This window comes from Salvelinus alpinus, chromosome 4 (assembly GCF_045679555.1).
Source record: "Salvelinus alpinus chromosome 4, SLU_Salpinus.1, whole genome shotgun sequence".
NCBI lineage: Eukaryota > Metazoa > Chordata > Actinopteri > Salmoniformes > Salmonidae > Salvelinus > Salvelinus alpinus.
The window spans coordinates 102,787,619-102,802,065 of record NC_092089.1 but is presented as its reverse complement, the minus strand read 5'-3'; the positions used below and the strand labels follow the sequence as shown (position 1 = coordinate 102,802,065).

At 42.6% G+C, this 14,447-nt stretch overlaps 1 protein-coding gene across 1 annotated transcript in view; it reads left to right on the top strand.

The window, feature by feature from the left end:
- Positions 1-6,676, top strand: part of LOC139574871 (endothelin receptor type B-like) — an 82,270-nt gene extending 75,594 nt beyond the window's left edge. Inside the window, exons 6-8 of the mRNA XM_071399840.1 lie at positions 4,767-4,900; positions 4,986-5,094; positions 5,569-6,676. Coding sequence (XP_071255941.1) covers positions 4,767-4,900; positions 4,986-5,094; positions 5,569-5,706 — 381 coding nt within the window. The 3' untranslated portion in view covers positions 5,707-6,676. The remainder of the gene's footprint in view (positions 1-4,766; positions 4,901-4,985; positions 5,095-5,568) is intronic.
- Positions 6,677-14,447: the final 7,771 nt, after the last annotated feature.

The window sequence follows — 14,447 nt, the reverse complement described above, 5'->3', positions numbered from 1 at the left end:
AGTTGTTACTTTCCTGCAGTTTCCCCTATCTTTAGTTGTTACTTTCCTGCAGTTTCCCCTATCATTAGTTGTTATTTTCCTGCAGTTTCCCCTATCATTAGTTGTTATTTTCCTGCAGTTTCCCCTATCATTAGTTGTTACTTTCCTGCAGTTTCCCCTATCATTAGTTGTTACTTTCCTGCAGTTTCCCCTATCATTAGTTGTTACTTTCCTGCAGTTTCCCCTATCATTAGTTGTTACTTTCCTGCAGTTTCCCCTATCATTAGTTGTTACTTTCCTGCAGTTTCCCCTATCTTTAGTTGTGTTACTTTCCTGCAGTTTCCCCTATCTTTAGTTGTGTTACTTTCCTGCAGTTTCCCCTATCTTTAGTTGTGTTACTTTCCTGCAGTTTCCCCTATCTTTAGTTGTTACTTTCCTGCAGTTTCCCCTATCTTTAGTTGTTACTTTCCTGCAGTTTCCCCTATCTTTAGTTGTTACTTTCTTGCAGTTTCCCCTATCATTAGTTGTTACTTTCCTGCAGTTTTCCCTATCTTTAGTTGTTCCTTTCCTGCAGTTTCCCCTATCATTAGTTGTTACTTTCCTGCAGTTTCCCCTATCTTTAGTTGTTACTTTCCTGCAGTTTCCCCTATCTTTAGTTGTTACTTTCCTGCAGTTTCCCCTATCATTAGTTGTTATTTTCCTGCAGTTTCCCCTATCATTAGTTGTTATTTTCCTGCAGTTTCCCCTATCATTAGTTGTTATTTTCCTGCAGTTTCCCCTATCTTTAGTTGTTACTTTCCTGCAGTTTCCCCTATCTTTAGTTGTTACTTTCCTGCAGTTTCCCCTATCTTTAGTTGTTACTTTCCTGCAGTTTCCCCTATCTTTAGTTGTTACTTTCCTGCAGTTTCCCCTATCATTAGTTGTTACTTTCCTGCAGTTTCCCCTATCTTTAGTTGTTACTTTCCTGCAGTTTCCCCTATCTTTAGTTGTTACTTTCCTGCAGTTTCCCCTATCATTAGTTGTTATTTTCCTGCAGTTTCCCCTATCATTAGTTGTTATTTTCCTGCAGTTTCCCCTATCATTAGTTGTTACTTTCATGCAGTTTCCCCTATCTTTAGTTATGTTACTTTCCTGCAGTTTCCCCTATCTTTAGTTATGTTACTTTCCTGCAGTTTCCCCTATCTTTAGTTGTGTTACTTTCCTGCAGTTTCCCCTATCTTTAGTTGTGTTACTTTCCTGCAGTTTCCCCTATCTTTAGTTGTGTTACTTTCCTGCAGTTTCCCCTATCTTTAGTTGTTACTTTCCTGCAGTTTCCCCTATCTTTAGTTGTTACTTTCCTGCAGTTTCCCCTATCTTTAGTTGTGTTACTTTCCTGCAGTTTCCCCTATCTTTAGTTGTTACTTTCCTGCAGTTTCCCCTATCTTTAGTTGTGTTACTTTCCTGCAGTTTCCCCTATCTTTAGTTGTTACTTTCATGCAGTTTCCCCTATCTTTAGTTATGTTACTTTCCTGCAGTTTCCCCTATCTTTAGTTATGTTACTTTCCTGCAGTTTCCCCTATCTTTAGTTGTGTTACTTTCCTGCAGTTTCCCCTATCTTTAGTTGTGTTACTTTCCTGCAGTTTCCCCTATCTTTAGTTGTGTTACTTTCCTGCAGTTTCCCCTATCTTTAGTTGTTACTTTCCTGCAGTTTCCCCTATCTTTAGTTGTTACTTTCCTGCAGTTTCCCCTATCTTTAGTTGTGTTACTTTCCTGCAGTTTCCCCTATCTTTAGTTGTTACTTTCCTGCAGTTTCCCCTATCTTTAGTTGTGTTACTTTCCTGCAGTTTCCCCTATCTTTAGTTGTTACTTTCCTGCTGTTTCCCCTATCTTTAGTTGTTATTTTCCTGCAGTTTCCCCTATCATTAGTTGTTATTTTCCTGCAGTTTCCCCTATCATTAGTTGTTACTTTCCTGCAGTTTCCCCTATCTTTAGTTGTTATTTTCCTGCAGTTTCCCCTATCATTAGTTGTTACTTTCCTGCAGTTTCCCCTATCTTTAGTTGTTACTTTCCTGCAGTTTCCCCTATCATTAGTTGTTACTTTCCTGCAGTTTCCCCTATCTTTAGTTGTGTTACTTTCCTGCAGGTTCCCCTATCTTTAGTTGTTACTTTCCTGCAGTTTCCCCTATCATTAGTTGTTACTTTCCTGCAGTTTCCCCTATCTTTAGTTGTTACTTTCCTGCAGTTTCCCCTATCTTTAGTTGTTACTTTCCTGCAGTTTCCCCTATCATTAGTTGTTATTTTCCTGCAGTTTCCCCTATCATTAGTTGTTATTTTCCTGCAGTTTCCCCTATCATTAGTTGTTACTTTCCTGCAGTTTCCCCTATCTTTAGTTATGTTACTTTCCTGCAGTCTCCCCTATCTTTAGTTATGTTACTTTCCTGCAGTTTCCCCTATCTTTAGTTGTGTTACTTTCCTGCAGTTTCCCCTATCTTTAGTTGTGTTACTTTCCTGCAGTTTCCCCTATCTTTAGTTGTTACTTTCCTGCAGTTTCCCCTATCTTTAGTTGTTACTTTCCTGCAGTTTCCCCTATCTTTAGTTGTTATTTTCCTGCAGTTTCCCCTATCTTTAGTTGTTACTTTCCTGCAGTTTCCCCTATCTTTAGTTGTTACTTTCCTGCAGTTTCCCCTATCTTTAGTTGTTACTTTCCTGCAGTTTCCCCTATCTTTAGTTGTTACTTTCCTGCAGTTTCCCCTATCATTAGTTGTTACTTTCCTGCAGTTTCCCCTATCTTTAGTTGTTACTTTCCTGCAGTTTCCCCTATCTTTAGTTGTTACCTTCCTGCAGTTTCCCCTATCATTAGTTGTTATTTTCCTGCAGTTTCCCCTATCATTAGTTGTTATTTTCCTGCAGTTTCCCCTATCATTAGTTGTTACTTTCCTGCAGTTTCCCCTATCTTTAGTTATGTTACTTTCCTGCAGTTTCCCCTATCTTTAGTTATGTTACTTTCCTGCAGTTTCCCCTATCTTTAGTTGTGTTACTTTCCTGCAGTTTCCCCTATCTTTAGTTGTGTTACTTTCCTGCAGTTTCCCCTATCTTTAGTTGTGTTACTTTCCTGCAGTTTCCCCTATCTTTAGTTGTTACTTTCCTGCAGTTTCCCCTATCTTTAGTTGTTATTTTCCTGCAGTTTCCCCTATCTTTAGTTGTTACTTTCCAGCAGTTTCCCCTATCATTAGTTGTTATTTTCCTGCAGTTTCCCCTATCTTTAGTTGTGTTACTTTCCTGCAGTTTCCCCTATCTTTAGTTGTTACTTTCCTGCAGTTTCCCTTATCTTTAGTTGTGTTACTTTCCTGCAGTTTCCCCTATCTTTAGTTGTGTTACTTTCCTGCAGTTTCCCCTATCATTAGTTGTTATTTTCCTGCAGTTTCCCCTATCATTAGTTGTTACTTTCCTGCAGTTTCCCCTATCTTTAGTTGTGTTACTTTCCTGCAGTTTCCCCTATCTTTAGTTGTTACTTTCCTGCAGTTTCCCCTATCTTTAGTTGTGTTACTTTCCTGCAGTTTCCCCTATCTTTAGTTGTGTTACTTTCCTGCAGTTTCCCCTATCATTAGTTGTTATTTTCCTGCAGTTTCCCCTATCTTTAGTTGTTACTTTCCTGCAGTTTCCCCTATCATTAGTTGTTATTTTCCTGCAGTTTCCCCTATCATTAGTTGTTACTTTCCTGCAGTTTCCCCTATCTTTAGTTGTTACTTTCCTGCAGTTTCCCCTATCTTTAGTTGTGTTACTTTCCTGCAGTTTCCCCTATCTTTAGTTGTTACTTTCCTGCAGTTTCCCCTATCTTTAGTTGTGTTACTTTCCTGCAGTTTCCCCTATCTTTAGTTGTTACTTTCCTGCTGTTTCCCCTATCTTTAGTTGTTATTTTCCTGCAGTTTCCCCTATCATTAGTTGTTATTTTCCTGCAGTTTCCCCTATCATTAGTTGTTACTTTCCTGCAGTTTCCCCTATCTTTAGTTGTTATTTTCCTGCAGTTTCCCCTATCATTAGTTGTTACTTTCCTGCAGTTTCCCCTATCTTTAGTTGTTACTTTCCTGCAGTTTCCCCTATCTTTAGTTGTTACTTTCCTGCAGTTTCCCCTATCTTTAGTTGTTACTTTCCTGCAGTTTCCCCTATCATTAGTTGTTACTTTCCTGCAGTTTCCCCTATCTTTAGTTGTTACTTTCCTGCAGTTTCCCCTATCTTCAGTTGTTACTTTCCTGCAGTTTCCCCTATCATTAGTTGTTATTTTCCTGCAGTTTCCCCTATCTTTAGTTGTTACTCAGCCTTTGCTTTGGCTTCCTTTTCTCCAGTTGTAAGTCTTGGCACATTCATTCCAGCAACATAGCACCCTGCATCCCACTGCTGGTTTGTCTCTGAAGCTGAAGCAGGGTCGGTCCTGGTTGGTCCCTGGATGGGAGACCAGATATAGCTGGAAGTGGGAAAAAATAAACATGTGGGAAGAAATCACGTATGGACTCATGTAAAATAATAAAAAATAGAAATGATTCACATGAAATTTCACAGGATTTTTTCATGTTTTTATTTTGCAACGGCGGGGCCTCTGAGTTTGAATTCTTTCTAACAGCATGTGGTGTGTGTGTGTGTGTGTACAGTATATAACAGCAGCTCAGAGGGAGCCTTCTTCACATGACCTTTTCACATAAAGACGTTAAAAATAAACTCAGCAATCTCTGCTGTCATCAGCTATATGAACTATGATAACCTATGTGATATACGTGCTGTGTAAAAGCCTAACCCTGTATGTGTCTGTGTAGCGTCGCGAAGTGGCTAAGACAGTCTTCTGCTTGGTGGTGATCTTTGCTCTGTGCTGGCTACCGCTCCACCTCAGCCGCATCCTGAAGAAAACGATCTACGATCAGAACGACCCCAACCGCTGTGAACTACTCAGGTACACACACCATGCCTGCCCCATGGTCCATTGTTCTGTGGTTCCTGTTGATGTGATGCTGACCCCTGACCTATAACCCCTGTAGTTTCCTGCTAGTGATGGATTATATCGGTATCAACATGGCGTCTCTCAACTCCTGTATCAACCCTGTCGCTCTCTACTTCGTCAGCCAGAAGTTCAAAAACTGTTTCAAGGTGAGAGGATGCGTGAGAGAGAGAAATAAGGGGTGAAAGAGAGAGCGAGAGAGAGAGAGAGAGAGAGAGAGAGAGAGAGAGAGAGAGAGAGAGAGAGAGAGAGAGAGAGAGAGAGAGAGAGAGAGAGAGAGAGAGAGAGAGAGAGAGAGAAGGGGTAAGAGGGAGAGAGAAACAGAGTGAGAGCATGAGAGAGTGTGAGATGAAGAGAGGATGAGAGAGATGGTGTGAGACAGACAGTCAGTACACAGCTATTTTATCATACAGCTGTCTGTTCTAAGCAGAAATGGAAAACGAAAACCTCTACTTCATCTGCAGCTGTCATGAACCCTCTACCTCTATTTAATCTGCAGCTGTCATGAACCCTCTACCTCCATTTCATGAAAGGGATAAAGGGATTGCAATGTACCAAAATTCAGATAGATTGAATGCCTCAGCTTTAGTTTCTAACTCGTATTTCTGTGTCTGTGTCTGTAGTCATGTCTGTGCTGCTGGTGTACGAGGAGCAGGAATGTGATTCCAGAGAGAGACGGTGTCCGCTGGAAGGGAAGCTGTCATGGCAACGAACTCGACAGAACAAGCTCTCGTTCCAGTCAGAAATACACCTCCACCTAAACAAACACTCACACACAGGTACATTCATGCATGAAGACACACTAGCCCTTCCTTCCTGTCCAGTCCAGCTAAACCCAACCTAACCCCAGTTTAACTTCACCCAGCCCCATCCCCTCTCCTTCTAAACCCAACATACCCCCAGCCCCATCCCCTCTCCTTCTAAACCCAACATACCCCCAGCCCCATCCCCTCTCCTTCTAAACCCAACATACCCCCAGCCCCATCCCCTCTCCTTCTAAACCCAACATACCCCCAGCCCCATCCCCTCTCCTTCTAAACCCAACATACCCCCAGCCCCATCCCCTCTCCTTCTAAACCCAACATACCCCCAGCCCCATCCCCTCTCCTTCTAAACCCAACATACCCCCAGCCCCATCCCCTCTCCTTCTAAACCCAACATACCCCCAGCCCCATCCCCTCTCCTTCTAAACCCAACATACCCCCAGCCCCATCCCCTCTCCTTCTAAACCCAACATACCCCCAGCCCCATCCCCTCTCCCTTGGCCCCATTCCCAGTCACATGTTGTTACTGGGACTGACAGGTCGACAATGCTGTGAAATCACTGCGTAGCACTGAAACAGACAGCCTGCATCGGACGAAAACAAACCAATGACCCAAGCTAGCCCTAATACTTACCATGGAGTGAAGCAAAGATATCCCTAATACTTATCATGGAGGGAAGCAAAGCTATCCCTAATACTTACCATGGAGGGAAGCAAAGCTAACCCTAATACTTACCATGGAGTGAAGCAAAGATATCCCTAATACTTATCATGGAAGGAAGCAAAGCTATCCCTAATACTTACCATGGAGGGAAGCAAAGCTATCCCTAATACTTACCATGGAGTGAAGCAAAGCTATCCCTAATACTTACCATGGAGTGAAGCAAAGCTATCCCTAATACTTACCATAGAGTGAAGCAAAGCTATCCCTAATACTTACCATGGAGGGAAGCAAAGCTATCCCTAATACTTACCATGGAGTGAAGCAAAGCTATCCCTAATACTTACCATGGAGGGAAGCAAAGCTATCCCTAATACTTACCATGTAGGGAAGCAAAGCTATCCCTAATACTTACCATGGAGTGAAGCAAAGCTATCCCTAATACTTACCATGGAGGGAAGCAAAGCTATCCCTAATACTTACCATGGAGGGAAGCAAAGCTATCCCTAATACTTACCATGGAGTGAAGCAAAGCTATCCCTAATACTTACCATGGAGTGAAGCAAAGCTATCCCTAATACTTACCATGGAGGGAAGCAAAGCTATCCCTAATACTTACCATGGAGTGAAGCAAAGCTATCCCTAATACTTACCATGGAGTGAAGCAAAGCTATCCCTAATACTTACCATGGAGGGAAGCAAAGCTATCCCTAATACTTACCATGGAGGGAAGCAAAGCTATCCCTAATACTTACCATGGAGGGAGGCAAAGCTATCCCTAATACTTACCATGGAGTGAAGCAAAGCTATCCCTAATACTTACCATGGAGGGAAGCAAAGCTATCCCTAATACTTACCATGGAGTGAAGCAAAGCAAAGCTATCCCTAATACTTACCATAGAGTGAAGCAAAGCTATCCTTAATACTTATCATGGAGTGAAGCAAAGCAAAGCTATCCTTAATACTTATCATGGAGTGAAGCAAAGCAAAGCTATCCCTAATACTTACCATAGAGTGAAGCAAAGCAAAGCTATCCCTAATACTTAGCATAGAGTGAAGCAAAGCAAAGCTATCCCTAATACTTACCATAGAGTGAAGCAAAGCTATCCTTAATACTTATCATGGAGTGAAGCAAAGCAAAGCTATCCTTAATACTTATCATGGAGTGAAGCAAAGCAAAGCTATCCCTAATACGTATCATAGAGTGAAGCAAAGCAAAGCTTTCCCTAATACTTACCATAGAGTGAAGCAAAGCAAAGCTTTCCCTAATACTTACCATGGAGTGAAGCAAAGCTATCCCTAATACTTACCATGGAGGGAAGCAAAGCTATCCCTAATACTTACCATGGAGTGAAGCAAAGCTATCCCTAATACTTACCATGGAGTGAAGCAAAGCTATCCCTAATACTTACCATGGAGTGAAGCAAAGCTATCCCTAATACTTACCATGGAGGGAAGCAAAGCTATCCCTAATACTTACCATGGAGGGAAGCAAAGCTATCCCTAATACTTACTATGGAGGGAAGCAAAGCTATCCCTAATACTTACCATGGAGGGAAGCAAAGCTATCCCTAATACTTACCATCCATAGTGAAGCAAAGCAAAGCTATCCCTAATACTTACCATGGAGTGAAGCAAAGCAAAGCTTTCCCTAATACTTACCATAGAGTGAAGCAAAGCAAAGCTTTCCCTAATACTTACCATAGAGTGAAGCAAAGCAAAGCTATCCCTAATACTTACCATAGAGTGAAGCAAAGCAAAGCTTTCCCTAATACTTACCATAGAGTGAAGCAAAGCAAAGCTTTCCCTAATACTTACCATGGAGTGAAGCAAAGCAAAGCTATCCCTAATACTTACCATCCATAGAGTGAAGCAAAGCTATCCCTAATACTTACCATAGAGTGAAGCAAAGCAAAGCTATCCCTAATACTTACCATAGAGTGAAGCAAAGCAAAGCTTACCCTAATACTTACCATAGAGTGAAGCAAAGCAAAGCTATCCCTAATACTTACCATAGAGTGAAGCAAAGCAAAGCTATCCCTAATACTTACCATAGAGTGAAGCAAAGCAAAGCTTTCCCTAATACTTACCATAGAGTGAAGCAAAGCAAAGCTATCCCTAATACTTACCATAGAGTGAAGCAAAGCAAAGCTATCCCTAATACTTACCATAGAGTGAAGCAAAGCAAAGGTATCCCTAATACTTACCTTGGAATGAAGCAAAGCAAAGCTTTCCCTAATACTTACCATAGAGTGAAGCAAAGCTATCCCTAATACTTACCATAGAGTGAAGCAAAGCAAAGCTTTCCCTAATACGTACCATAGAGTGAAGCAAAGCAAAGCTATCCCTAATACTTACCATAGAGTGAAGCAAAGCAAAGCTATCCCTAATACTTACCATAGAGTGAAGCAAAGCAAAGCTTTCCCTAATACTTACCATAGAGTGAAGCAAAGCAAAGCTATCCCTAATACTTACCATAGAGTGAAGCAAAGCAAAGCTTTCCCTAATACTTACCATAGAGTGAAGCAAAGCAAAGCTATCCCTAATACTTACCATAGAGTGAAGCAAAGCAAAGCTAACCCTAATACTTACCATAGAGTGAAGCAAAGCTATCCCTAATACTTACCATGGAGGGAAGCAAAGCTATCCCTAATACTTACCATGGAGTGAAGCAAAGCTATCCCTAATACTTACCATGGAGGGAAGCAAAGCTATCCCTAATACTTACCATGTAGGGAAGCAAAGCTATCCCTAATACTTACCATGGAGTGAAGCAAAGCTATCCCTAATACTTACATGGAGTGAAGCAAAGCTATCCCTAATACTTACCATGGAGGGAAGCAAAGCTATCCCTAATACTTACCATGGAGTGAAGCAAAGCTATCCCTAATACTTACCATGGAGTGAAGCAAAGCTATCCCTAATACTTACCATGGAGGGAAGCAAAGCTATCCCTAATACTTACCATGGAGGGAAGCAAAGCTATCCCTAATACTTACCATGGAGGGAGGCAAAGCTATCCCTAATACTTACCATGGAGTGAAGCAAAGCTATCCCTAATACTTACCATGGAGGGAAGCAAAGCTATCCCTAATACTTACCATGGAGTGAAGCAAAGCAAAGCTATCCCTAATACTTACCATAGAGTGAAGCAAAGCTATCCTTAATACTTATCATGGAGTGAAGCAAAGCAAAGCTATCCTTAATACTTATCATGGAGTGAAGCAAAGCAAAGCTATCCCTAATACTTACCATAGAGTGAAGCAAAGCAAAGCTATCCCTAATACTTAGCATAGAGTGAAGCAAAGCAAAGCTATCCCTAATACTTACCATAGAGTGAAGCAAAGCTATCCTTAATACTTATCATGGAGTGAAGCAAAGCAAAGCTATCCTTAATACTTATCATGGAGTGAAGCAAAGCAAAGCTATCCCTAATACGTATCATAGAGTGAAGCAAAGCAAAGCTTTCCCTAATACTTACCATAGAGTGAAGCAAAGCAAAGCTTTCCCTAATACTTACCATGGAGTGAAGCAAAGCTATCCCTAATACTTACCATGGAGGGAAGCAAAGCTATCCCTAATACTTACCATGGAGTGAAGCAAAGATATCCCTAATACTTACCATGGAGTGAAGCAAAGCTATCCCTAATACTTACCATGGAGTGAAGCAAAGCTATCCCTAATACTTACCATGGAGGGAAGCAAAGCTATCCCTAATACTTACCATGGAGGGAAGCAAAGCTATCCCTAATACTTACTATGGAGGGAAGCAAAGCTATCCCTAATACTTACCATGGAGGGAAGCAAAGCTATCCCTAATACTTACCATCCATAGTGAAGCAAAGCAAAGCTATCCCTAATACTTACCATGGAGTGAAGCAAAGCAAAGCTTTCCCTAATACTTACCATAGAGTGAAGCAAAGCAAAGCTTTCCCTAATACTTACCATAGAGTGAAGCAAAGCAAAGCTATCCCTAATACTTACCATAGAGTGAAGCAAAGCAAAGCTTTCCCTAATACTTACCATAGAGTGAAGCAAAGCAAAGCTTTCCCTAATACTTACCATGGAGTGAAGCAAAGCAAAGCTATCCCTAATACTTACCATCCATAGAGTGAAGCAAAGCTATCCCTAATACTTACCATAGAGTGAAGCAAAGCAAAGCTATCCCTAATACTTACCATAGAGTGAAGCAACGCAAAGCTTACCCTAATACTTACCATAGAGTGAAGCAAAGCAAAGCTATCCCTAATACTTACCATAGAGTGAAGCAAAGCAAAGCTATCCCTAATACTTACCATAGAGTGAAGCAAAGCAAAGCTTTCCCTAATACTTACCATAGAGTGAAGCAAAGCAAAGCTATCCCTAATACTTACCATAGAGTGAAGCAAAGCAAAGCTATCCCTAATACTTACCATAGAGTGAAGCAAAGCAAAGGTATCCCTAATACTTACCTTGGAATGAAGCAAAGCAAAGCTTTCCCTAATACTTACCATAGAGTGAAGCAAAGCTATCCCTAATACTTACCATAGAGTGAAGCAAAGCAAAGCTTTCCCTAATACGTACCATAGAGTGAAGCAAAGCAAAGCTATCCCTAATACTTACCATAGAGTGAAGCAAAGCAAAGCTATCCCTAATACTTACCATAGAGTGAAGCAAAGCAAAGCTTTCCCTAATACTTACCATAGAGTGAAGCAAAGCAAAGCTATCCCTAATACTTACCATAGAGTGAAGCAAAGCAAAGCTTTCCCTAATACTTACCATAGAGTGAAGCAAAGCAAAGCTATCCCTAATACTTACCATAGAGTGAAGCAAAGCAAAGCTATCCCTAATACTTACCTTGGAGTGAAGCAAAGCAAAGCTAATTGTAATACTTACCATACTGACATCTGAATTAGATGTTGAGTTACACATGATGACCAGACCAGACAAAAGCTACTGTTTCTCACAGTAGCAAACAAGGTTTATCTCAATACTGGCATCAGACAGAGAGGGGCTTAATGTCTGCAGGGCTGCATCATCATGTGATACACAGCACAGAGCCAGGAGAGGACAGAGATGAATGGCACATTAGAGTCATGCGGTCGGATCGACTTCAGACCGTTAACAAGCGACAGGTGAATCCCTGTAATACTGTTATGATCATGTTAAGATCTGTGTATGTTGTTGTTTCGTCTTCTTATAGCTAGTAGTAATCTGTAGAAACCACTATGTAGAAAGCCTTACCTGAGGTTGCAAAGTTCCCGGAACTTTCTCAAAATTACCAGGTTTTCCCGGAGTCCTGGTTGGTGGATTCTGGGTTTCCTGTGTAGGCCTATTCTCTCCTGATTCTGGGTTTCCTGTGTAGGCCTATTCTCTCCTGATTCTGGATTTCCTGTGTAGACCTATTCTCTTCTAATTCTGGATTTCCTGTGTAGGCCTATTCTCTCCTGATTCTGAATTTCCTGTGTAGGCCTGTTCTCTCCTGATTCTGGGTTTCCTGTGTAGGCCTGTTGTCTCCTGATTCTGGGTTTCCTGTGTAGGCCTGTTCTCTCCTGATTCTTGATTTCCTGTGTAGGCCTATTCTCTCCAGATTCTGGATTTCCTGTGTAGGCCTGTTCTCTCCTGATTCTGGGAATCTTCCAACCGGAATTTCTGGAAAACCTGGGAATTTTGGGAAAGTTAGCGTCATTTTGCAACCCTAATATAGCCACCATTATGTATAAAGCCTCCAACTTTGTCTAAAGATTGCCTGAGTGCCTTCAGATGTATTTTTATAAGAAAATATCTTTTTGTAAGACATTTATTCAAACTGTCCAAATTATTACCATTTTATCTTTACAAAATACTGTATTATATGTTGTGATTATCTTCAAATATATTTACTTTACCAATGTGTTTTCCTTTTATGTAAAATAGAACTATTGCTGGAGTTTTTCATATTAAAAAAAGCTTTTCTATTGTACCTATGCAGCAATAAATACTATTTTATCACAGTCTGGTTTCAAACTCTCTGGATCTCGATATGGGTACAATGCACTTTGCTTTTCAGAATCAATTGGTAATAAGACTCTTATATATTATTATAGATTCTACTAAAAGAGGTCACTGAAGTGAATGTATCATGTACGTATTAGGACTAGCGAGGGAAGAGTAGATTCAGATTATGTAATGTATTGTAACCCTCAGAATAATATAACTCTGGATCCCAATATGGTTACAGTCAACCCTCAGAATAATATAACTCTGGATCCCAATATGGTTACAGTCAACCCTCAGAATAATTTAACTCTGGATCCAGTAAGATTATAGTTAACCCAAGTCAGAATAATATAACTCTGGATCCAGTAAGATTATAGTTAACCCAAGTCAGAATAATCAGTCTGGCCGTGTCTGAAATCTGGCTTTCCTACTTCTTACTTTAAATCAAATCAAATTGTATTGGTCCATACTGTCACGAATCCCGCCGAGGATGGTGCCTCTTCCTGTTCGGGCGGCGCTCGGCGGTCGTCGTCACCGGCCTACTAGCTGCCATCGATTCGTTTCTTTTGTTTCTGTTAGTTTGGGCTGATTGGGTGCACCTGTTTTGAGTTTAGTTTGGTGGGTAGGCTATTTAAGGGTAGGTAGCCCGCTGGCTGTTGTGCGGGCTTGTTTTTCTGTTATGTTGGTGTTGGATTGTGATTTTGTTATTTTCTCGGAACAGTTTAGTCCGGTGTTTTTGGACTCATCGTTTCATGCGCCCGTGTGTTTTAAGGCATGATCGTTTTCCCTGTGCATTGGGAAATAAATCCACGTTCCTTAAACCTGCTCTCTGCGCTTGACTCCATCCACCCAGTACTCCTAGTAGCTCTGACAGAAGCCCGCACCTCTTATAGAGTCAGCAGGAGCAGCGACCACCCCTCTCCCAACTATGGAGGAGCGTGTCCATCATCATACCGCTGTCCTTCATCGTATCGGGTCAGCGATGGACCAGATGATGGAGAGGATGGAACGATGGGAGAGGAGTGGTCTCCCGACGGCCCCTTCAGCTCCCCTGCAGACGACACAGCCCACTCCTACAGGGTCATCGGCTGGGACCAGCTCATTGCGTCTCACCCCTCCGAGGGTGTACGATGGAGCAGCGGCTGGTTGCCAGGGATTTCTGCTCCAGCTTGAGCTTTACCTGGCTACCGTGCGTCCGACTCCCTCGGGGGAGGAGAGTGTAAGCCTCCTTGTCTCCTGTTTGTCGGGGAGGGCCCTGGACTGGGCCAACGCAGTCTGGAACAGCCCAGACTCGGCTCGGGACCATTACGCAGAGTTCACCCGCCGGTTTCGGGCTGTGTTCGACCACCCACCAGAGGGCCGAGCGGCGGGTGAGCGTCTGTTCCACCTTAGACAGGAGACGAGGAGCGCCCAGGAGTTCGCTTTAGAGTTCCGGACCTTGGCTGCTGGTGCGGGGTGGAATGACAGGGCCTTAATAGACCATTACCGTTGTAGCCTCCGGGAGGACGTCCGTCGGGAGCTAGCTTGTCGGGACACCACACTCTCTCTCGATGAACTGATCGACATGTCGATCCGATTAGATAACTTGCTAGCTGCCCGCGGGCGTTCAGAGGGGGTCCTGTCCATTCCACCTCCCAGCCCTCCCGCTCCAACTCCGATGGAGTTGGGAGGAGCTGCATCTAGGGTGACCGGAGGAGGTGGCTCTTCTTGCACCTATTGTGGCCGGAGAGGACACACTTCGGACCGGTGCTGGAGGAGTCCATCTGGGAGTCGGGATGGCAGGCGGAATACTCCTCGGCCACCCCAGGTGAGTAGGCACAAGACTCACCCAGAGCTCCCTGTTGGTCACATGTTTTTGGTTATTTTTTTCCCTGCGTTTTTCCCCTCTCTTCAGCATAAGGCGCTAGTCGACTCAGGCGCAGCTGGGAGTTTTATGGATCGCGGACTCGCCCGTAGGTTGGGTATTCCGCTGGTGCAGATAGACCCACCTTTTCCCGTGCACTCCCTAGATAGCCGACCGTTAGGGTCAGGGCTGGTCAGGGAGGCCACGATTCCGCTGGACATGGTAACCCAGGGGGATCATAGGGAGCAGATCAGTTTTTTCCTTATTGATTCACCT